The 24,489-nt window shown below is 42.0% G+C and overlaps 1 protein-coding gene across 3 annotated transcripts in view; it reads right to left on the reverse strand.

The window, feature by feature from the left end:
• ADAM17 (ADAM metallopeptidase domain 17) overlaps positions 1-24,489 on the reverse strand; it is a 52,573-nt gene that overhangs the window by 13,595 nt on the left and 14,489 nt on the right. Inside the window, exons 3-12 of one of the 3 annotated variants that reach the window (XM_039231019.1) lie at positions 22,876-23,006; positions 21,973-22,061; positions 16,720-16,888; positions 14,738-14,871; positions 11,263-11,352; positions 9,213-9,326; positions 7,088-7,232; positions 6,891-6,979; positions 5,414-5,566; positions 51-250 (exon numbers count right to left, since the gene is read on the reverse strand). In XM_039231019.1, coding sequence (XP_039086950.1) covers positions 51-250; positions 5,414-5,566; positions 6,891-6,979; positions 7,088-7,232; positions 9,213-9,326; positions 11,263-11,352; positions 14,738-14,871; positions 16,720-16,888; positions 21,973-22,061; positions 22,876-23,006 — 1,314 coding nt within the window. Of the gene's footprint in view, positions 1-50; positions 251-5,413; positions 5,567-6,890; positions 6,980-7,087; positions 7,233-9,212; positions 9,327-11,262; positions 11,353-14,737; positions 14,892-16,719; positions 16,889-21,972; positions 22,062-22,875; positions 23,007-24,489 lie in introns of those variants that run through there. The other 2 variants (XM_039231020.1, XM_039231021.1) reach the window with 2 other exon arrangements.

Genomic DNA, 24,489 nt, shown 5'->3' on the forward strand with positions numbered 1-24,489 from the left:
CCCTTCCTCAGCTCTCAGGCCCTGCTCCCTGGGAGCCGCCGCCCGCTCACCTGCACTGAGCGCCCTCCTGGAGCATGCAGTCACTGCCGCAGCAGGTGTCGTTGTTCAAGTACATGATGCCGGGGTCGCACTCCTCTCCTTCGTCCACCCTGGAGTTCCCACACACTTTGTTGCTTCGCTCCTGGAAACACTCCTGGGCCTTGCTCTCAATGGTCTTATAGATGGACTGTTTACTGCAGTTTGAAAACATCTTGAAAGAAAAAAGGTCACAAGGGACCCAAAACAATAAAAATTCACTGCCATGTAGTGTTTGTGTTCTTCCCTAGAGACAAACTTTTAATGTAAAAGCCGCAGCCAGAGCCACCCTGAAGACATGTCAAGTTCCATCACTGTCACCTCAAAATGCCCATTATATGGAATCAAGTCATCTCGCTGAGCAGGATGCTGAACGCTGGTGTGGATTTGGTTAAGCCTAGAATTCTTCACAGGCAAGCTGCACAAGCAGTGAGGCCACACACCCCAGCCAGTCCCACCGAGAGGACCAGCAGCTGGCTCCACCAGACTCCACGCGGTCCTGTCCCCACACGTCACCTCACACTGCTGCAGTGACAGTGAGAATTAAGCACACGCCATCATCTTCCTGGACTAACAACGCACAGATGCAAAGCAGAGTATTTCTAATTCACCTCCTCCTCTTTCCCTGTATGAATGACCCGTGTTTAAAGTTTTTAGGGACACCTGGGTGACTCAGTCGGATAAGTGACCGACTTCAGCTCAGCTCATGATCTCATAGTTCGTGAGTTCGAGCCCCGTGTGGGGCTCTCTGTCAGCACAGAGCCTGCTTCAGATCCTCAGGCTTCCTCTCTCTCTGCCCCTCCCCCGTTTGCACTCTCTCTCTCAAATACAAATTTTTAAAATACTTAAAAGTTTATTTTTTTAAGTATATAATTTATCGTCAAATTGGCTTACATACAACACCCAGTGCTCATCCCAACAAGTGTCCTCCTCAATGCCCAACACCCATTTTCCCTCTCCCCCACCCGCCCCCATCCAGACCCTCAGTTTGTTCTCTGTATTTAAGAATCTCTTGTTAGGGCCCAGGTAGTTCAGTCGGTTAGGCATCTGACTTCGGCTCAGGTCATGATCTCACAGTCTGTGGGTTCAAGCCCCGCATCGGGCTCTGTGCTGAAAGCTCAGAGCCTGGAGCCTGCTTTGGATTCTGTGTCTCCCTCTCTCTCTGCCCCTCCTCCGCTCCCTCTCTGCCTCTCTCTCTCAAAATGAAATACAGAAAAAAAAATTCTCTTTAAAACAGTCTCTTGTGATTTGCCTCCCTCCCTAAACGTGAAGTTTTTAAATAGCTGAGCACAATCAGCGGCATGATATTACATACAGTCTACTAAAAGATTAAATCCAAAATTATTACCTAAACATTCACATGGGTCCCCATGATTTTAACAGTTTCTTTGTGATTTCTACAGTTGCAGAGTATCTCAAAGGAAGCTTTTACCCTAGTTTCCCCACCATTTGCAATACAGAACCACAGAAATAACTTCCTTATAAATTTGGGGATTTTTACCAGGAGCTCTAAAATGGAGTCCATCTTCCAAACCATTTGAAATTAGCAAGAAAAGGAGTAAGAGACTTGAGGAAAACTTAGTACGGGTATTTGCGGGAGGGTCTCCACAGTTGCTGCACATTTGTCACAATGGCTTCACTTTCACCCCAAAGAAGACCACACCCCTGAGGAGCTGAGAACATAGGACCCTCCAAAGGTAACCGTCCCCACTGAATCAGATACCGAAAGAATTACTTTTATTTATTTAACTTATAAAAGTTTTTGAAAGAAAGCATGAGCAGGACAAGGGCAGAGAAGAGGGGGAGACAGAGAATCCCAAGCAGGTTCCATGCTGTTGGTGCAAAACCTGATGCAGGGCTCAAACCCACAAACCATGAGATCATAACTTGAGCTGAAATCAAGAGTTGGACGCTTAACCAACTGAGCCACCCCTGAGCCCTGAAAGGATTACTTTCAGGAAGACATTCAAGACCTTATCACCTTAAACAGAAATACTGAGTTGTTGTTGTTTTTTTTTTAAAGATTTTTATTTTTTATAGTAAAGATTTTTATTTTATAGTAAAGATATTTATTTTATAATAAAGATATTTAAGGGGCCTAGTTATTTGTGTCTAGGTCTCAGGCAGTTAGAATTTGCTGGGTTTATTCATGAGCACTGCAGATCCATGAACTCAATTTTATAAGTTCACTTATGAGAGGAGATCGTAGAATTCGAAGTCACACTGAAGCCATCAGAAGACTTCTTCACTAACTCCTCAGGCCACGGCAGAGCAGCGGGGCCCCTTGGCGGCGCTAAGGGAAACGTGACCGTTGCTCCGCTCTCCCCTTTGTGGCCTCCATGCTCCCTGAACACCTCTGGTCTTCTCTTTGCATCCTTCCCACACTCTCTCCTCTTGTCCCAAAAACCCCTCAGGCCATCTGGCCACACAGAAGGCCAGCCATACATGCTACCAGGCTGCATGTCACTTCTCAGCAGCTGGTCTGCGGGAGGTGCCAGGCCCTATCTTTTGAGGTCAAGGAACCTGGAACCTTCTTTATCTAGTTAAAAACATTTTTTATTAAGGAACTGATTTAAATTGTAGATTAGAAGATGTCCAGTGTATTATTACAAGAAGTTTATTAATTGGGCAAACCAAACTAATAGAAAATACACTAACTATGATGTGCTTAAGACAAAATAAGTGGATAAATTGTTTTTAATAGACTAGCACTTCTTTTTTTGTCCTTTTTTTTTTTAAGTAAACTCTACATCCAGCGTGGATAGACTAGTATTTCCTGGATTAAAAAACAAAAGGCCTGGCCAGGCACGGTCCTCACTAGGAAGTCCTTACCGAGCCGCTTGAAGAGCTCGTGGGGAAAGTTCACTTAGGAGACCCTGTATAAGAAGAGTCTGCAAAGTAAGATTATTTCCCCAAAGCACTGACACCATTCTCATAACAAAGAAGCAAATGACTGTAATCTAGAGCTCACTGTCCAATACTGTAGCCACAGGCCAAGTGTGGCTACTTAAATTTATTTGTCCTTACCACACACTCCACGTTTCTTACAGAAACGCTCCCTCACATGGACAGAACGGTACTGTGAACAACCACGTGCCGCTCACCAGCTTCCACAGCGACCACCTCCCGGCTTCATGACTCCTCTGGACCCTCACCGCTTCCCCTGTGCTCCCACACTGGTTTGTTGTTGCTGTTTTAATAGCTTTAGTAAGACATATTTCACAGATCACAAGAGTCCCCCATCTCAAATGTACAAGTCAATGATTTCTAGTCACTTTATTAAGTGGTACGTCCATTGCCAGAAGTCAGTTCGTGGGCATTTTCTTGCCTCCAAAAAGACCCCTTGTGTCCTTTTACAGTTAATTCCCATTCTTACCTCTGGCCCCAGGCAAGCACTACTGAATTTAAATAAAGAAGAATTTTAAAATAAAATAGAATGTTATTTTTTTATTTATTTATTTTTATTATTTCTAGGAGAGAGAGAGAGAGAGAGACAGTGTGAGCAGGGGAGGGTCAGAGAGAGAGGGAGTCACAGACTGAAACAGGCTCCAGGCTCTGAGCTGGCAGCCAGCACGGAGCCCGACGCGAGGCTCGAAACCACGAACTGCGAGATCATGACCTAAGCGAAAGTCGGACGCTTAACCGACTAAGCCACCCAGGCACCCCAAATAGAATGTTACTTAAATTTTATTTTATTTTAAAATTCTGTTACACAGTGTCTCCAGCTACATTTCAAGTGCTCAATGGCCACATCTGGGTAGTGGCTACAGTCTTAACACAGAATATTCCCATCATCCCAGAACCTTCTATTGAATAGCACTGTACAATGCACATGCTCAGAAATGCAGAGACAACTCAGAAAAATGGAGGAAAAACTCAACAGGGAATGTGACAAGTCGGAAGAGTAGGCAGAAATGAGGAGGGAAAGTGCCTCAGGCACAAGCAGTCAGGCAGAGGGAAAGTAAAACTAAAGGTGCAACGCAAGAGGAAGACACTCTTTCTACATAATAGCCAAGGAAAAAGAGGACAAAGAACATGAGAAAGACACTTTCAAAAGCAAGGTCAGGGCCAAGGAGACACAAAAATAATCTGGTCCTCTAGCTCCGTGCCAGGCTCCACTGAGCTAAGTCCCTTCTCGGAAGAAGAGTCAGGAGAAACCCTTCACCATCTTCCCCAGTCAGAGCCGGCCAGCCCTCACTCAGCAACAAAGCCAGTATGTTTTCTTCATGATGCCTGTGCCGTTTAACTTCAGGTAAAATGCTAGAACCAGACACTGATGAACACTTTCAATTCAGACTCTGAGTCGGTCACAGCCGCTCTTACAGTTTCAGAAGGGGTTCACAGTACCCCATGCTAAGAACTGGTGTAGTCTCGGAAATCCTCAGTAGCACACTGTTCATTTATTTACTCAACAACATGCGAGGTACCCATATGAGGCACTGGAGACAGAGCCGTGAACAAGACAAGCAAGGGCCCTTCCCACAGGAGGCTTATAGTCTGGCAAATTATGTACTGTTGCAGAAGTTTATAAAAACATGCAGAGGTGCCTGAGTGGCTCAGTCGGCTAAGTGTCTGACTTCGCTCAGCTCATGATCTCATGGCTCATGGGTTCCAGCCCTACGTCGGGCTCTGTGCTGACAGCTCAGAACCTGGAGCCTACTTCGGATTCTGTGTCTTCCTCTCTCTCTGCCCCTCCCCAACCTGAACGCTGTCTCTTTCTCAAAAATAAACATTAAAAAAAAGAAAAAAAGCCCATGCCAGCTGTTAAGTACTGCAGAGTTAAAAAGAATGACAACTTGGGGCGCCTGGGTGGCTTAGTCGGTTGAGCATCCGACTTTCGCTTAGGTCATGATCTCGCAGTTCGTGGGTTCGAGCCCCGCGTCGGGCTCTGTGCTGGCTGCCGGCTCAGAGCCTGGAGCCTGTTTCAGAGTCTATGGCTCCCTCTTTCTGACCCTTCCCCTGCTCACGCTCGCTCTCTCTCTCTCTCTCTCCTAGAAATAAATAAAACATTAAAAAAATTTAAAAAAATAAATGACAACTTATATAAGAAATGACATGAAATTTTTGACTTGCACCAGACCTTGCTATCTAAAACTCCAATTACTATCACTAATTTTCCAGATAGCCCAAACCAACATATGATTAGCTTTGACAACAGTCAAAATGACAGCTTTAGCCAGATTTGATGGGCCATGTTTCACTCTCACACAGCCAACTTTGGGGGTACTCTGTAATCTGCAGCTCTATCTCTAGAACAGAATGCTTTTCTGAGCTCTCATTATAATGAAACACAGCCCCTTTCTTTCTTAACCTAAAAAAAGCTCCAAAAGATACACACCTTATTGTTCTCATGATCTCCACTCACAGCTATGGGATACATGACGTATTTTCCACCCTGGTCCTCATTTGGAGCACATTCTGCTAGGCCATCCGGATCATGTTCTGCTCCAAAATTGTGTCCCAGTTCATGAGTTGTGACCAGGTCAGCTTCCTTAAGGGTCACACAAAGAAAACGTTATTCCCTAGTACTCACCCATCAGCTGCTTTGGCCAGCTAGGCCGTGATTTCTTAAATGGGGCCCTACTGAATGCAGCCAGCAACAGAGGATCAGTGGGACTGTGGGAGTTGGGAGTGTCCAGATTGAAGGGCCCAGCACACTGGAATAAAATACCTACACCAAGGATAACGTCGTAGCCAAACTACCAGGGTATCAGATTAGTATTTCCTATCCATATCCATTCTCCCCTTCTGTCTTACTTAAAAAATCCTAATCTGGCTCAGGTGGCAACATACTCAGCTGAAACAGCCACGTTCCCATACTTCCTTGAGGGCAGGACAGCCTTGTGACTGGCTCTTTCCAGTGGAATATAAACAAAAGCCAGTGGGTGGGACTTACACAGAGAAGCTTTTTCAAAGGGACAGACTAGGCTTTGTCCTCCTTTCTACAACACGGAAGAGAACAATCTCATGAGCAGGAGATGAAAAGCAGAAGGACAGAGGCCTGTGCCCAGAGCGGGAAGACCCAGGCTCCCCGAGAGTACCACTGAGCTGCTGCAGCCCCCACAGGATGCTCTCCATGAGCTTGTCGTTGACTGAGGCAAATACCCCTATTATTTAAGTCGCTGTTTATTGGCTTTTCGGTTGTATGGATTTGCTGGAATGTGCCTAACACATTCCTAACACATCTGGGCAAAAACAAGATCCTAAAATCTTCTAGAGGAAAATACTGGTCACATACAAAGGGTAAAAAATCGGCATGACTTAGGATTCTAACAGTAACACAAAACACTAGAAGACAATGGAGCAATGCCTTCCAGCACTGAGAAAATTTAATTATCAATCAAGTGTAAGTAGGGAAAGACATTTTCAGATACGTAAAAATCCCTATTTGCCTCTCATGTACACTTTCTTAGGAAGCTCTGGGACATACGCTACACCAAAGTGATGGTATAAATCAAGAAAGAGGAAGAATATGAGGTGCAGGAAATGAGGGCATCTGGAGATGTCTTCAAATGACGGCTACACTGCAGGGCCAGGAGCCCCGGAGGGGCCACAGGATGAAGGGCTCCCGGAGAGGCATCTTTAGGAAAAGCAATGGCCCCACGGGGTCTCAAAAGAAATCTCGCAGGTAACTTTTATCTTTTTCTTTGTATTTTTTATTTTCACATTTCCCACCAAAACACATGTATTTTTTTAGGCAGAAACAAACAAAAGCATTCATTGCTCTTTGAAAAGATACCTACATAAATACATAAAGCTGAGGTTCTACTACAATAAACTCAAAATCTATCCTTATAAAAAAGAAGAGAACATACCTTTGTAAGGATGGTTTTACCATAATTTTTTGTGCTGGTCAAACCACTATTCAAATAGATATTCTTCCTTCCAATTGGACTATAGTAAGCTAGAGGACAAAGGAAACGTAGACAAATTGCTCATTTAACAGAGAATTACAATATAATCTCCTCACGCTGCCATTCTCACATAGCCGCACAACAAATGGAAAACTTACCCTTTGGACAAACACCTCCATGGCTGTTGGCTCTGGGAGAGCCCACGTAAGCTAATCCGAGAGTTCCCATATCAAAATCTTGATAGGTGAAAAGATGTGCTAGGCAGACTTTAGATGCTTCCTCAGCTATATCAAAGCTAAATTGCTTTAAGGGAAAAAAGCATTCTTAATTAGATTAACAATTACATCAGACTAAAAGACGTTTCAGACAGACACTGGAGAACAATACCGTAGACTGACCGCACTCCTGCTTCGGAACCCATGAAATTGTGCCTTACGATTACCTCCACTTCTCACCCACCTGTATGGGTAAGAAGTGGAACACCGTCTAGTCGGGAAGGAGGGTATGACAGGGAGGAGCTTGGGAGCTTTTCAGAACAGCTCAAAACTAAGAGGGCTGGTATGAGACATGTAGCCTGCACCTGGAGACATTCCCACTGCCAGTCTCAGGGCCTGGATGTTCCCTTCAGAGGATGCAGCGCCTCATACCAAAAGGGATCCCTCTAAAGAATTTCAAGGATTCTATCGGTTTTATAGGTTAACCTCCCCTCCATTTATTTCTGGTAATCTCTACACCCAACATGCAGCTCCAACTCACAACCCCAAGATCGAGAGTCTCATGTTCTTCTGACTGAGCCAGCCAGACACCATTTTGCAGGGTATTTTTTTGTTTGTTTTTAAGCTTGCTTTGGTTTGTCAGCCTCCAGAACCAGGAGGCACACAGCTCTGTTAAGCCCCTACTCTGTGGTGCTTTGTTCCTAACGGCCATGACACACTAACACACTCGGTGAGCCTCTTTAGAAGTGAATGGTGCAAGGGGCGCCTGGGTGATGGGCTGGGCATCTGACTTCAGCTCAGGTCACAACCTCACAGCTCGTGGGTTCAAGCCCCATGTCGGGCTCTATGCTGACAGCTCAGAGCCTGGAGCCTGCTTCGGATTCTAGGTCTCCCTCTCTCTCTCTGCCCCTCCATCGCTCACACTTGTCTCTCTTTCTCTCTCAAAAATAAACAAACATTTTTTAATTTTTTTTCTTTTTTAAAAAGTGAATGGTGCTGTGGTCCCAAGCTCTGGGGTGGCAGTGGAACACAGGAGAGAAGGCAGTTAGGGGTTTATACGATGAAGCACTCTATGGATCTCAACCCGAATGAAGGGTTGGGAATATCCTTTACTTCCATTCAAGCTTTAAAAACTTAATTTTTGCCTTGCGAGACTGATGAGCCACACTATGCATGGACTAACCCATGGCAACTATTAGATACATAAGCACTGTTATAAGCTGCTGATCTTGCGGTAATTTGTTAGAGCAAACATTGGACACCAATACACTAACATATTAAAAGATTGCTATCACTTCATATGAGGTTATTTTACAACAAAGCAATAGCATATACAAACTCAAGACACTGATATCATGTGGCAAAAAGGATCAATCATACCCTGTCAAGAACCCAAACGACAGAGATTAGGCTGTCTTTAAACCTATCACTAGAATAAAGACACAAAGATTTTTATTGTTTTTTTTAGTGTTTATTTTTTTGAATGAGAGAGAGAGAGTGCACGAGCAGGGGAGAGGCAGAGCTGAGCTGCCAGCACAGAGCCTGATGCAGGGCTTGAACCCAGGAGACGTGAGACTGTGACCTGAGCCGAAGTTGGCGGCTTAAGTGACTGAGCCACCCAGGTGCCCCAAGACACAAAGATTTTTAAATCCTGTAGAAAATTTTCAGGTCTCCAAGTTATATTTCTACTAACACATTGTCATACTGTTTGGCATATCCTGGCCTACGAGATCTACTAATGAGTTTCAAAGAAACCTGCGCAAAATGGTGTGCAACAAATGTACATATGGGTATCCATCTATCTCCTAAAGTCCCAATACTTCACTACATTCTAAGATACTAAGTTTAAGAAGCACCGCTTTCTAGCATTTTTCATTTTCACAACTTTTTGGCCCATCATGCGGTCTGCCCTGCTGCAGGGATGAGGTCACCGCTGGATTAGCGGGGCTAAGCTGCTCCTGATTTTCAATAACCTCTTTTAATGTGCCCCTTCATTAATGCAGACACACCTCGTGTACCAGAAACCAGGAAAGGCTAACAGTGTCCCACTCAGGACCCCGCCACCTACCTCGAGCAGCATCTTCACATCCCAAGCATCCTTCTCTTCATTCGGATAACTTTTTGCCATGTTATAGTGCCTTTCACCAGGTTTCACATCTTGCGGAGACTTGAGAATGCGAATCTATACTTAAAGAGACAACACACTTAGAATACTTCAGAAAAAAGTCACGAGACTCTCAATACTGCACTGTTTTAGCCATTCAAAATAAGATCATCTACCATTCTAGAAACAATGCTTTAAAACCAAAATTCCATTAAATTCTTCAGCTCTAATATTCATGTTTCAAAACAAATGGAGAAGCATATGGTATGGAAGACATGTATGTCAATGAATGATTTATCAATTTATAAATGTGCTCCTAAATTCTTACTTCCTCTGTATTTGGTCTGACAAAATGAGAACCTGAGTTCCATGAGCCTAAACTATTTATTCCAATATAATCAACGATTCAAAGACACAGAACACTTAGATGCCTATCACTGCACAGGAATAAAAGAAAATGAAGAACAGGGGTTTTCCCCTGCACATATAGTAAAAATTCCTGTTAATCCCGCTTTAATAAAAGGGAACAAAAGCTTTCCTCCAAAGTAAATGAAATGTTATCGACTGGTGAGTTTGCTGAGGAAAAGGACTATGCCATGCTCAGCCCAGCCATTTCCGGCCTCTATGCGGGATGTGCCAGCCTGGAGAGAGTGTGTGCTCATCTGCCACCACACGGTGAGCTCCCAGGGAGGGCTCTGCATCCGCAGCTTTGGTGGTAGGTGGTCAAGATCAACTCTGGGATGAAACAGCTGGAAGCCCACTGCGCCTGCACATCTAAACCCCATCCTCCATCCCAAGTGTTATCAGCACCATAAAGCTGAGATCTTTATCTCCTACACTGCACCTATTTTTCCAAATGGTTCTAAGTTCTTAAGACAAAAAGGAGTTTTATTTCTTAGTCCCCTAAAACGAACATGATGCAGCTGTTTGAAACAAGTGAGGCAGCTTCATATGTACCGTAAGGGAACAATCACCAACATATTCGCAAAATGAAAAAGCAAGGTGCAAAAGAGTAGAGCATACCACCAGGTGTCAAATACACATATACACATCCACATGCCGCACATGCACAAGGTACTTCTAGAATGATACTTGGGAAACTCGTGACATGGATGTCTCCGGGAAGGGGCTGGTTTGACAGTGGGTAGAGGCTGAGAACACTTACTTTTCACTGGCTTTTGTACCATGTGTCTACATTACCTATTCAGATAATAACTTAAAAGAAAATGCAAAACAGTAAAAGAGAATGGAAAAGGGAAAAATAATTCTCTTAGTTTTATACAAGTATTATAAAAGTTTAACATTTATAAAGCATAGTAGGATGCAGGATTTCAAAAGTTTTGCTTTTTAAGCTCTAAATTCTATGCTCTAGAACCTAGATAAGAATTCTATGGTTCGTTTAGTACAAAGAGTCTGGAAAAAACAAGAGAGAATTTCCATATTAAAATATCTGTCCAAAGCAATAACTGGTTTCAGAAATCTTTTCAGTCAGTCTTACCAATTTCACACCATTTTCACTATGAGGTACAATTAAGATGACATTGATATATCACTGCTGGACATACTCTATGGACAGATTCTAAGACACCAGCAGATTTTTGGGAAAAGAGACCCAATGGCTCTATATGCATAAATGCCTTGCAAATGTACACGGTATTTATGAATAAGTTTTCTAACGATTCAGCAATACGCACCAGCATTCTGACTAAAGCCATAAAGCATAATCAAAAACAGTAAAACAATGAAGCGGATAAAAACAATAAATTCTGAGAAAGAAGAAATCACAGCAACATAAAAAGGCTTTCTACCTACAACAGCCTAAGAACAAAAACCCTCACAATCTATAAATAATTATTTCAAAAACACTGCACAACTTATCAGATAAAAATCGCTGGCATTTGAAAATATTTAAGATCAGAGCAGAAGATAAGCTACTAGACCCTGAATACAAGTGACAAGTATTCACGTTGCATCGCTCAGCTGAGTAATAAAAGCTACATCCATTGGTAAGTACCTGCTCGATCTGTATTCCGTAACCTTTAAAACCCGCGTTGTCCCATGAAGTGTTCCGATAGATGTCGTCAACTCTGTCAATAAGCTCTATCTGAGTTTATAAAGAAAAGAAAAAGACATGCAGATGTTTACCACTCTTTGCAACGTAATATAAATTTTGTGGGGGTTAAAAATGTCAGTTAAGGGGCGCCTGAGTGGCTTAGTCGGTTAAGCGTCCGACTTTCGCTTAGGTCATGATCTCGCGGTTCGTGGGTTCGAGCCCCGCGTCGGGCTCTGTGCTGACTGCCAGCTCAGAGCCTGGAGCCTGTTTCAGTCTGTGACTCCCTCTCTCTCTGACCCTCCCCTGCTCATGCTGTGTCTCTCTCTCTCTCCTAGAAATAAAACATTAAAAAAAAAAAAATGTCAGTTTAGAGAAAATGCACCAAAAAAGTTTCCACCAATTATAAAACAAGCATTAAGATGTTATTCTTGGGGCGCCTGGGTGGCGCAGTCAGCTGAGCGTCCAACTCATTTTGGCTCAGGTCATCATCTCACAGTTCATGAGTAAAGCCCCATGTCAGGCTCTGCACTGACACTGCGGAGTCTTCCTAGGATTCTTTCTCTCCCTCTCTCTGTACCTGTCCTGCTAGTGCGCATGCACTCACTCGCTCTCTCTCACTCGCTCTATCTCTCAGGAATAAACTTAAATGTTGTTTTTTTTTTTTTTAATTTATTTCTAGGAGAGAGAGAGAGACAGCGTGAGCAGGGGAGGGTCAGAGAGAGAGGGAGTCACAGACTCCGAAACAGGCTCCAGGCTCTGAGCTGGCAGTCAGCACAGAGCCCGACGCGGGGCTCGAACCCACGAACCGCGAGATCATGACCTAAGCAAAAGTCGCTCAACCGACTAAACCACCCAGGTGCCCCTCTCAAGAATAAACTTAAAAATGTTACTCTTTATCACTGATGACATTAACAACAATTATTCCTACTCTCAAACGTACTGCTCCAAGAATCAAGAAGTGGTACCGTTAGGGGCACCTGGGTGGCTCAGTCGGTTCCGCAGCCGACTTCAGCTCAGGTCATGATCTCATGATCACGAGCTCTTCAGACAGATTGTGTTTCCATCTCTTTCTGCCCCTCCCCTGCTCACACTCGGTCTCTCTCACAAATAAATTTTAAAAAATAAAAAAAAAAGTGGTACAGTTAATCTCAAATTTTAGGTTATCAACTGTATATGGAACCAAAATATCAAGTAACAGACTTTTTAAAACACTGCCATTCCATTCAACCACAATAATGAAAGTTAAAAGTCAATGTACCTAAAATATTCTAAGAAGTATTCTGTCTTCACTCCAATTTTTAGCAAGAACCTCAAATGCTCTTCCTCAGAAAGAGGTGAGGAACCTAAATAGCCAAATTATGCAAAGAGCCCAGATGTTCATCAACTGACAAATGGATAAAGAATACACACACACTCCCTCTCTATCTCTCTCTCTCTCTCTCTCTCACACACACACACACACACACACACACACTGGAATATTACTTGGTGATCAAAAAGAATGAAATCTTATCATTTGTAACAACATGGATGGATCCAGAATATATTATGCTAAGCAAAATAAGTCAGAGAAAGATAAATATATGATTTTACTCATGTGGACTTTAAGAAACAAAACAGATGAACATAGGAGAAGGGAAGGAAAAATAAGATAAAAACAGGGAGGCAAACCACAGGAGATTCTTAAATACAGAGAATAAACTGAGGGTTGCTGAAGGGGTGTTGTTGGGGGGGGGAGGGGCTAGATGGCTGATGGGCATTAAGGAGGAGGGCACTTGTTCGGATGAGCACTGAGTGTTGTATGTAAGTGATGAATCACTGAATTCTACTCTGAAACCAACAGTACACCGTAGGTAAGCTTGGATTTAAACAAAATATAAAATTTCGAAAAAAGAGGAGGGGGGGAGGGGAGAGGAAGGGGGGGAGGAGAGAGGGAAGAGAGGAGAGGGGAAGGGAGGAGAGAGGAGGGAAGGGAGGAGAGAGGAGGGAAGGGAGGAGAGAGGAGGGAAGGGAGGAGAGAGGGGGAAGGGAGGAGAGAGGAGGGGAAGGGAAGGGAAGGGAGGCGAGGAGAGGAGAGGCCAGGCGAGGCGAGGAGCAGGGACAGATACTGTTCAACCTCTCCCCGAGCCTCCCTGGGCCAAGCCCAGCACCAAGAACCAGGCAGAGACAGAGGAGTGAAGCCCCACAGTCCTCCCTTCTGTCCTCTGCTGTGGGAAGGGAACGGAGGCAGACAAGACCGGGGGAGGAGGGCAAGGATGATTCAAACTACATCAGAACAAAATGCTCATTACCTATCTTTTCTTCAGAGACTATTCTATTGTTCAAAAACTGGCTCGAGGTTTGTTCCAGTAACTGTGAAGCACGTTACAGACCTAAGAAAGTGTTTTGTTTATAGTACGTGTAAAACTAAAAAATGCAATTTCTAAGACTAAACCTCTCATTATATTCATGTTTGTGGTGTAATGAACAGAAAAAGGAAATTAAGATATCTTAATACAAAACCCACATTAAGAAAGGAGCTTTTTCAAGAAACAATCTCCCTTAATTCGGAACAAGAATTACAGTGACTTCACACACTACTCCTACTCCCCTCATAATAAATTCTTTCACATGACACTGGAAGAGGAAGGAAAGAAGGGCGAGGGAGGGTACGAATGAAACACAGAGAAGGGAACACGCAAGGCAACGAGAAAGGCGTCTTTCTGGGCCTAAGCTCTTGGTTTATGAATAGCTGTATTCTCTTTGATTCCCTCAACAACAACATTTTGTCAGTGCCCAGTTATCATGACGAATGAGATCATATCAACAAAAAATGTCAATGAAATAAGACTCCCTTGGCTTTTCAAATTATAATAGTAAAGGCTTAAAACCCGTGTCAATACTTCTGTAATCTTTCCTTTGAATCTTTACAGTTACGACCATGAAAGTCCCATCTATTCCACATAGTTATACTCCAACAATTAGCTATTTTATACAACATAAAACAAGCAGACCAGCTCCTCTGAAATATATACATAGGCAAAGAACACACACAGGTTCATACAATTACTTTTCTTTCCACGCTAGAGCAGACATCCATACATGAGTCACCAACAGGATCACGGCCATTACAGCAGTGATGTTTTCAGAAAGTTCACTTGAACAGAAGGGAAGCCTATGTTATGAACTCTCCCTAAACCTAATACGCATAAAAATTCTAACGTGCAGAAAATATTATTTCAAAGGTAAAATGGGGTTTCAAAAATCTGAAACTAGAATCTCTACAGAGTATTGCTAAGAACCTCAGAGAGCTCCCAAATATTTAGGAAATAACAGGGCGTCTGACACAGATCTTGTTTCATTACACTGCACATCACAGCAGTCTTCTCTTCTATGTAATGTGCCTGCCTAACTGCATCTTTGTGTCCAGTGACCGGATCCAGTATCAGATACGTACCAAGTAATTTGTAGTTGTGCTCTCTTCCCCTCTGCCCATGTATTTGTAAAAGCGATGATCTGCTACCACCAACAATTTACACGTGTTCTTCATGGGATTAGGGTCAGCTCTTCTCTTCACCCGATGGACAAGCTCTAATATGAATTTGTATGCACTATTAAATCAAAATTCATCAAAACAAGGAGGTTTTTTACAGTAACCCTTTAAATCTAGCATATTTTTGAAACAAACATTATTTGTGCTTAGTATCTTTAAAGATACCTTAAACAAAAAAACAATTTGGAGCAAGACAGAAAAGTGAAAAATAATATGAGGTTTTAAAATCATAGAATTCAATGGGGCGCCTGGGTGGCTTAGTCGGTTAAGTGTCCAACTTTCGCTTAGGTCATGATCTCGCGGTTCATGGGTTCGAGCCCCGCGTCGGGCTCTGTGCTGACTGCCAGCTCAGAGCCTGGAGCCCGTTTCAGTCTGTGACTCCCTCTCTCTCTGACCCTCCCCTGCTCACGCTGTCTCTCTCTCTCTCCTAGAAATAAATAAAACATTAAAAAAATAATAATAAAATAAAATAAAATAAAATCATAGAATTCAAGTCATGATCTCACAGTTCGTGAGTTCGAGCCCTACATTGGCTCTCTGCTGTCAGCACAGAGCCCGATTCAGATTCTGTCTCCCTGTGCTCCTCCCCCACACACTCTCTCTCAAAAGTAAATAAACAAACAAATTTTAAAAACCTCCTTAAAAATCATAGAATTCAGGGGCGCCTGGGTGGCTTAGTCCATTAAGCGCCCACTTCGGCTCAGGTCGTGATCTCAGGTCCATGAGTTCGAGCCCCACATCATGCTCTGTGCTGACAGCTCGGGGCCTGGAGCTGCTTCTGATTCTATGTCTCCCTCTCTCTCTGTCCATCCACCCCCCCACCCCGCCACTCACACTCTGTCTCTCTCTCTAAATAAACAGTAAAAACATTTTTTTAATTGTGGAATTCAAAACCAAGGAAAAGTGCCTCCTTAATTTTTAAAATGAGGACACTAAAAAGTATTTAAAATAAAACAAGCATCTAACTTATTTCTGGGCTATGAAATTGTCATTTTCTTCTAGACGTCTATGAATTAACCAAATGGTAAAACTATAAAGATAATCAGACATGGTAATAGGTCATTTTCCTTAGCAAATATCAAACTGAGAACTTATGTATTTATATATTAAAATGTTAGTAATAAATTTTCTAAATTTTTAAAACTGAGGACAGTAGAGTATTTCTCCAAGACGGTTTCGGGGTTTTTTTAATTTTTTTTAATGTGTTATTTATTTCTGAGAGAGAGCGAGCGTGAACAGGCGAGGGTCAGAGAGAGGGGCACACAGAATCTGAAGCGGGCTCCAGGCTCTGAGGTGTCAGCACAGAGCCCAACGCGGGGCTCGAACCCACAAGCTGTGAGATCATGACCTGAGCTGAAGTCAGACGCCTAACCGACTGAGCAACCCAGGCGTCCCCAAGACGGTCTTGTTTTTAAAGGACTCTAATCTGTCCCTAGACTGATACCCTTCAGAGTCTAAAAAGTACAGACTTCTCCTGGTAACAATTAATTTCTTATAAACTTATCTAAAGATTGTTCTCAATGGTACTATTTTCTCATTTCTAAATACTCCAAATAAAAGAACTTTCCTTCCTCTCCACACCCACTTAAACATTATATATGATCAATCCTTCTTTAATATTTACAAAAAAAAAAATCCCCTCAGATTATTCAATTTCCCCTTTCTGTAGTCTTTTTCCAATCTTTACTGTTCCATTATTTTCTAGTGTTTTCGATTCTTACATTATAAGCAAAAGAATTAAATTTCTGAATAAAACTCTATTTTCAAGTTAAATACTATAATTACTTAATAGCTCCCCACCCCCCCCACCGCCATCAATTAACAATCACCCCTACGGAAGACAGACATCATGCTTGCTTATTTGAAAAATACTTTTCAAGTCTTACCATCAGGTGGCTCTTGGTCTACTAGCCCTTTTGGAAGCAACTCTTCATTATCCGCCTTTATATAACCACACACTTTTGGAGACTGCAGACGTGAAATATTCTTGATATCTTCAGATTTATAAACTAACATTCTTTTGTCTTTAGTATCGTTAATTAGTCTCCAAAGTGGCTAAAATAGAAAACATACATAACTGAGATGCAAAATGTAAGATTCTTCAACACTAAATTCTTAACATTCTTTGTTTCTAGAGGACATTCATTTCCAGGTTAAGTAAACTGATTAGCCATTTAATCAAAAATAAATCATTTCATTTTTTCTCAGAGTTTCTATGCTGGTAAATAAACACATGGATTATTCACTCTTTGATTTTATGTATATATGAAGCAGCATTATTTTGTACAAGTTACAAAACCTTTTAGAAGCTCCAGAAGAGAAAATGCATAACCTTTAACAATCACTGAAAAACATTTATGTAGTTAGTGCCTGCTGCACACCAACCCTACCCCAGCAGGAGCGGGAGACGGGCCGTGGTGTTCTCATTCCGCCTTCCTTGGTATCTTTGTGCCACGAAGGTTTTGCACACAGAAGGGAAGACTGAAACGTCACAGCAATGTGCCTAAAACTTATCACTTTCAAAGGAAAGCAGTGTCTAAAGAATCTCTGCTTCTCCTATTGCAAGGTCACAGCAAATCAGAACACACTTGAAAAGTTACCCAAGGCAAGAACACAGTGCCTGTAAGGATGCTGGTCTCATCAAAACTAGGCAGCTTGTGAGGAAAGTACAAAACAGTATTTTATACACACACACACCCCCATACCCATCATGGACATGAAAATCTAAACCACAGAACACAACTCACATCCACTAGGATGGCTAGAATCAAAGACAAATAATAACAAGTACTGGTGAGGATGTGGAGAAGTCAGAAGGCTCACATACTATGGAATGTAAAACGGTAGAATGTAAAGAGCAGCCACTAGGGAAGACAGTGTGGCAGTTCCTCAAAACGTTAACAGAGATACCATATGGCCCAGAATTCCACTCCTACTATAAACCCGAGAGAACTGAAAATACATACATACTCACACAAAAACTTTTGTTCATAAATGTTCATAACAGCATTAAGACCCCAAAAAAGTGAAAACAACCCAAATGTCCAACTGATGAATGAATAAGCACAATGTGACAGCCATAAAATATACTATATTTGACAATAAAAAGAAATGAAGTCCTGACACAAGCTACAACATGGATGGACCCTGAAAACATTCTAAGTGAGGGCACCTGGGGGCTCAGTGAGTTAAGCGTCTGACTTAGGCCCCAGTCATGGCCTTACAGTTCATGGTTCAAGCCCATATGGGGCTCTGTGCTGACCGTGCTTGGGACTCTCTCTCTCTTTCTCTGCCCCTCCCCTGACTTGTGCTCTTTCAAATAATTTTTTTTTTTAATTATAGAAAATTTTAAAAAATAAAAAACATTCTACATGAGAAAAGCCAATCTCAAAAGACCACGTATTGTGATTCCATTTATATGAATGACCAACCAAATCTAACCAGATTAGTGGTTCCCTGGGTCTAGGGAAGCTGGGGGCAAAGGGTGGGGGGCAGCTGAAGAGCACAGTGTTTCTCCTCGGGGTGACGGCACTGCTCCAACACTGCTGAGTGGTGATGGCTGCCTGCGGTACACTAAAAGCCAATGAAGTACATACTTTAAATGTGTGAACTTTATAAACGTGAATTTTATCTCAATAAAGCTGTTAAATATAGCTGACTCTAGAACAACGCAGGAATTAGGAGCACTGACCCCCATGCAATTGAAAATCCAGCACATGTAACTTCTGATGCCCCCAAAACAAATATTAACAGCCTACTCCTGACCAGAAGCCTCAACAACAGCATAAACAGTTGATTCACATATTTTGTATATTACACGTATTGTATACATATTCTTACAATACCCAATTTTGCCTTAATTTTTTCAGTATTTCTATGCCACATGGTTCATCCGTGTTTTCAAACTATCAAATCTCCAAAAAATTTTTCTAATATATTTATTGAAAAAGACCTGCATATAGTGGACCCAGGCAGTTGAAATCCATGTTGTTCAACGGTCGTGTGTGTGTTTGTGTGTGTCTATCTTCTTTCATAATCCATGTATGAAGTAGATCTAAGAAACAATGAGCCAGTGGGGCTCCTAGATGGCTCAGTCAGTTGAGTGTCCGACCTGATTTCAGCACAGGTCATGATCCCAGGGTTGCAAGATCAAGCCCCATGTCAAGCTCCTTACTGACATGGAGCCTGCTTAAGATTCTCACCCCCCCCACCCCACCCCACCCCCGCTCCTCTCCCCTACTCATGCTAATATAAAACTTAAAAAGAAAGAAAGAGATAATGAACCACAGGGCTAGCAGAAACCTCAAAAAGTTACCTAATCAACTCCTTGGTTGTAGGGACTGTCATTTGGCCGACAAATAGGAAGAGAGAAAAAAATGTTGTCTTCTGGATCAAACATCTCTAAATTTATATTAAGAGTTTCCTAACATGGCCAGTCTAACACAGAAAAAGATAGCAGGCTTTGGGATCAGAGATATCTTGGCTCAAACCTCAACTGTACCTACTATGTGCCTTCAAAAAGTAACTTACCCAAACATAATTTTTTTCATTGGGTAAAATACTGATATACTTATCCTAAAAAAAATATAAAATAATGAATCCAGTTAATATATATATTAAGATTTCAAGATAAAAGTACTTACTATTACTAATAGAAGCAAGTCCTATCATCACCATTAACAAGTTGCCAAAGTCAACTGATGAACAACTAATTAAGAGGGAAGAATCTTGGGGCGCCTGGGTGGCTTAGTCGGTTAAGCGTCCGACTTTCGCTTAGGTCATGATCTCGCGGTTCGTGGGTTCGAGCCCCGCGTCGGGCTCTGTGCTGACTGCCAGCTCAGAGCCTGGAGCCTGTTTCAGTCTGTGACTCCCTCTCTCTCTGACCCTCCCCTGCTCATGCTGTCTCTCTCTCTCTCTCTCCTAGAAATAAATTAAAAAAAAACATTAAAAAAAAAATTTTTTTTAAAAAAAAAAAAAGAGGGAAGAATCTTAAGTGGACCCTAAATTGGGGCAAAAACATCAATGAAGGAGATTTTGAGGATGACTAGAGATTTTGAATACATTATTAGATAATGCTACAGAATTACTTTCATTTTCTCAGGTGTGTTATTTTCACTGTGGCTGTGTAGAAGAGAACCTTTAATGTTAGGAGACGTACACTGAAGCACTTAGAGGCAAACTGTCATGACGTCTGAAACTTATTTTCCCTTTGAGGGGAAAAAAAGAATAAAGCAAACACGGTAGTATGCTACCAGTTAATGAAAGGTCACGGGATATCTACAAAACCCTTCTGTAAATCTGAACATTTTCAAAGCAAAAGGAGGGGGAACCATCTATTTTCTTTTTTTTTTTTAATAGTTTATTTATTTTTGAGACAGAGAGAGACAGAGCATGAGCAGGGGAGGGGCAGAGAGAGAGGAAGACACAGAATCTGAAACAGGTTCCAGGCTCTGAGCTGTCAGCACGGAGCCCAATGCGGGGCTCGAACCCATGAACCATGAGATCTGACCCGAGCCGAAGCCGGACACTTAACCAACTGAGCCACCCAGGCGCCCCCATCTATTTTCTTTTTAATGTTTATTATTTAGAAAGGAACAGAGATTGCATGTGTGCACGCACAGGTGCACGCGAAAGTTGGGGAAGGGCAGAATGAGAGAGGGGGAGAGAGAGAATCCCAAGCAGGCTCTGCACTGCCAGAATAGTGCCCGATGTGGATCTCAAGAATGGGGAGATCAAAACCTGAGCCAAAACCAAGAGTCAGATGATTAACCAACCAACCCATACAGGGAAAAGTAAGCATAATTAAAGATCCAAACAATCATCTTATGATTAAGGTTTTAACGTAGACTTATTTACACATAAATAGCAAGATTTGGCAATAAAATTACTGATGGCTTAAAATGTTTAATGGTGAAGTGTTAAAAATAAGATATATACGTTTCCCTGTTTACTCTTATGTCTGAGATTTTATACAATAATTTTTATATCAAGGTATGTGCAGATAAGAATTATGCAATAAAGTCTATAAACATCAGGGGCACCTGGGTGGCTCAGTTAGTTAAGCGTCTGGCTCTTGACATTGGCTCAAGTCATGATCTGGAGGTTCAGGAGTTCGAGCTCTGCGCTGGGCCCTGCACTGACAGTGCAGAGCCTGCTTGGGATTCTCTCCCTGCCGCCCCACTCGTGCTCTCGCTCTCTCTCTCAAAATAAATTTATTTTAATTTTATTTAATTATTTACAGAGAGAGAGAGAGGGCGCATGCAAGCATGCGTGCGCGCACACACACACGCGCGAGTGAGGAAGGGCAGAGAGAGAGGGAGAGAGAGAATCCCAAGCAGGCTCCAATGTGGGGCTAGATCCTGTGACCATAACATCATGACCTGAGCCAAAATCAAGAGTGGGATGCTTAACCAACTGGGCCACCTAGGTACCCCTAAATAAATAAACAAAATAAATAAATAAAAGGGGGCACCTGGGTGGCTCAGTCGGTTTGGCTCAGGTCATGACTGCACAGTTCATGAATTCAAGCCTGACATCAGGCTCACTGCTGTCAGCACACAGCCCATTTCAGATCCCCTGTCCTATCTCTCTCCCCCTCCCTCATATGCACGTGCACCCACGCTCTCTCTCAAAAATAAACATTAAAAAAATTAAACTTAAAAAAATAAAAAAAGAAATATAGGATGCATCTTATGGCAGCCTCTCAGACATGTAAAAACTACTACCTTCTTTACTATAAAAAAATCATGATCATTTACTTCACTGGTAAAAACTTCAAATACAAGGGGAAAAGTAAGCATAATTAAAGACCTTTGTCTTTTTTTTAAGTTGATTTTTTTTTTTTTTAAGTTTATTTATTTTGAGAGGGAGAGAGCATGAGCACAAGCAGGGGAGCGGCAGAGAGAGAGAGACAGAGAGAGAGGGAGGGAGAATCCCAAGCAGGTACTGCACTGTCAGCACAGAGCCCAACTCAGGGCTCGAATTCACGAACTGTGAGGTGATAACCTGAGCTGAAATCAAGAGTCAGACACTTAACAGACCGAGCAACCCAGGTGCCCCAAAGACCTCAGTCTTCTTAAAACAAATGAGAAACAGGTTTCTTTTAACAGCTCCCCTCCAAAAAAAATTCACAGATTTACCTCTATATTATATTCTGCTCCATCTGTGTTGATTCTTATTGTAATATCATCATCTCCTATGTGGGCTAGAACTCTAGAGTCAGGCTCACCTTTATAAGAAAAAAGAATTCCATCTTTAAGAAATACTTATATCAAAAAATAAACTATACACTACTGTCAATAAAAATCAACCAACCCCTTCATCACAGTGGAGTTTGCCTAGGGACTGTAGAAATCTACACCAAAGAAACACAGGCCCCAGCAAGGAGCAAGATATTCACACTCTGAAAGAGTAGCCTCAACTCATTTAAAACCTTTCTCTTTCCCTCAGTCCTCTTGTAAGAATTATCTAGAGTTTGTTACAGAACAAAACCAAAAACAAATGTGTAGATGTTCTTCCTGAATAACTTTACCTACTTTTGGTTAAGAAAGAACTAAGAGGAGGCAGAAAGCATGATCTGGAATATACAGGGTTTGAACTGCAATAATTGCAGATTTTAATGCCATTTCTTTTTTCTGCAGAGAAAGTTTGAGAAGTAGACCACAATTCCCTGTTTGATATATTGTCTTAAATAAATACTTAACAGGATCATAAAGTCAATTATTTCATCTTCTAGCTTCCCTGTTTAAAATCCCATCAGAGAAGCCTATAATCCTTTCCTGGAGACAAGAGGAGTTTAAATTCTCATCACCTGGGAGGAAATTAATTTTAATCACTTAAAAAGACAGTATACGTACTGGATAATACCCGTTTCTTCCTGTCTGAATGTTCCCAGCTTCAAACTTCCATACCTCAAATAAAACAAAGAATGGCACTTCTCTGACACCCTTTCTTCCTCCCACCAAAAAAGAACAGGCAATCCAACGAGACCCAGACCCCTGAGGCCCTGGACACAAGGGCACACAAACGAGCTCCATACTAACCGACCACGTGTCCACTGAAGAAGTCCTGCCACTTGACGGCGTACTCACTTTCATCTTTACCATCTACCACCACGACTTTGAAATTCTGCGAAAAGCGTTCAGTACTTGAGGTCAGGTATAATTTAAAATGCCTAAAGAAAGAACGCATCCATAGTTTACTCAAAGCACATAAAATTTGCACATAAAACTTTAAGAACATGAAATTAAAGTTTCTTTAGAAAAAAGAAGAAAAATGCTGTCAAGAAAGTTGACAATAATAAACAACTATGCAAGTAATGACTACTACTTTACTAGGTACTTAGTGTTATATCCCTGATAAAGATGAACAGACGAATTTCTTTTAACTGTAAGAATCTGGCAAACAAGGGGCGCCTGGGTGGTTCCATTGGTTGAGTATCCGATTGTGGCTCAGGTCATGACCCCACGGTTTGTGGGTCTGAGCCCCTTGTTGGGCTCTATACCAACAGCTCAAAGCCTGGAGGCTGCTTCGGATTCTTTATCTCTGTCTCTGCTCATGCTCTCTCTCAAAAATGAATAAACATTTTTAAAAAATTTTAAGAATAAGAAAACACACATCTCAATACTTTAAGTTAATCCTGCTTGTCTGAAAAATTTATCAAAGACTGATAGTATCAGACGCCACTTACTGAATACCTACTCAGCACCACATGCTTTCTTTATACTATCTCCACTTCACACGGTAGAAATTGAGGGCTGGAGGTTCATCAACATACTCAAGGTTACACGGCTAGTAAATGAGGAAACTGGACACTGAACTTGGTTTATTTCAGAAGCCTGTACCACCCTGACTCTAGTAATCGAGCAGGTCTCACTGCTGTGCAAAATTATTAAATGCTACTTGCTATATTTAAAAGCACTCATGCTTTTCTTTCCTCCTCCTAAAGAGAACCCATCTTGAAAGAAATTAATCCACAATTACTATCAGGAAAGTAAATATTAGGTACCCAACACAGACATTAAAATACATGTGCCAGTTCCTTAGCTGGCTTAATATTCTTTTGTTTTCTACCAGTTTCAGTCCTGACATAAAACCTGGGTGTGGTGAGCAAGAATTTTTCAATTATTATTTACCCTTTCAGTGTGCCCACGAACGCCAAAGATAAAGATGTGATTCATCTCAACCACAGGAACAAACTGTGTCAGGTGGGGGGTTAAAACCATGAAATGTTAATTCCCTATGGGTATGCGTAGTCCGAGCTGCCAAAAAGAAGCCAGACTGGGACTGTCTCCATGGTAACAAATATTTTTAACTTTTTGTGCATAACAAAGTAATTTTAGTTTGCTTGTGGTTTTTCAATGGTCAGAGGGAGAGACAATAGGACATTATTTCAGAAATTCTTGGAACATTTTCTCCTGTTATCCTAAAACACATCTTCCCACACATTCACAGCTATGATTTTTTCCCTGTCCGTTATGCTGAGGACTCTGAAAGGAGAAGCATCTTATTATAAATGACTTATTATTTAGTCTCAGAGCCCTCTAACAGTCTCAACATTACTTTTATTGACTGTTCTTTCCAGAAAAATCATTGGACTTGCACTCTTTGTTTTCTACGTTAAAAACCTGCTCTTCTGTAAAGACAAGGACCAAGAA

Source organism: Hyaena hyaena, unplaced genomic scaffold (genome assembly GCF_003009895.1).
Source record: "Hyaena hyaena isolate Hyena2069 unplaced genomic scaffold, ASM300989v1 scaffold_53, whole genome shotgun sequence".
NCBI classification, from domain to species: domain Eukaryota; kingdom Metazoa; phylum Chordata; class Mammalia; order Carnivora; family Hyaenidae; genus Hyaena; species Hyaena hyaena.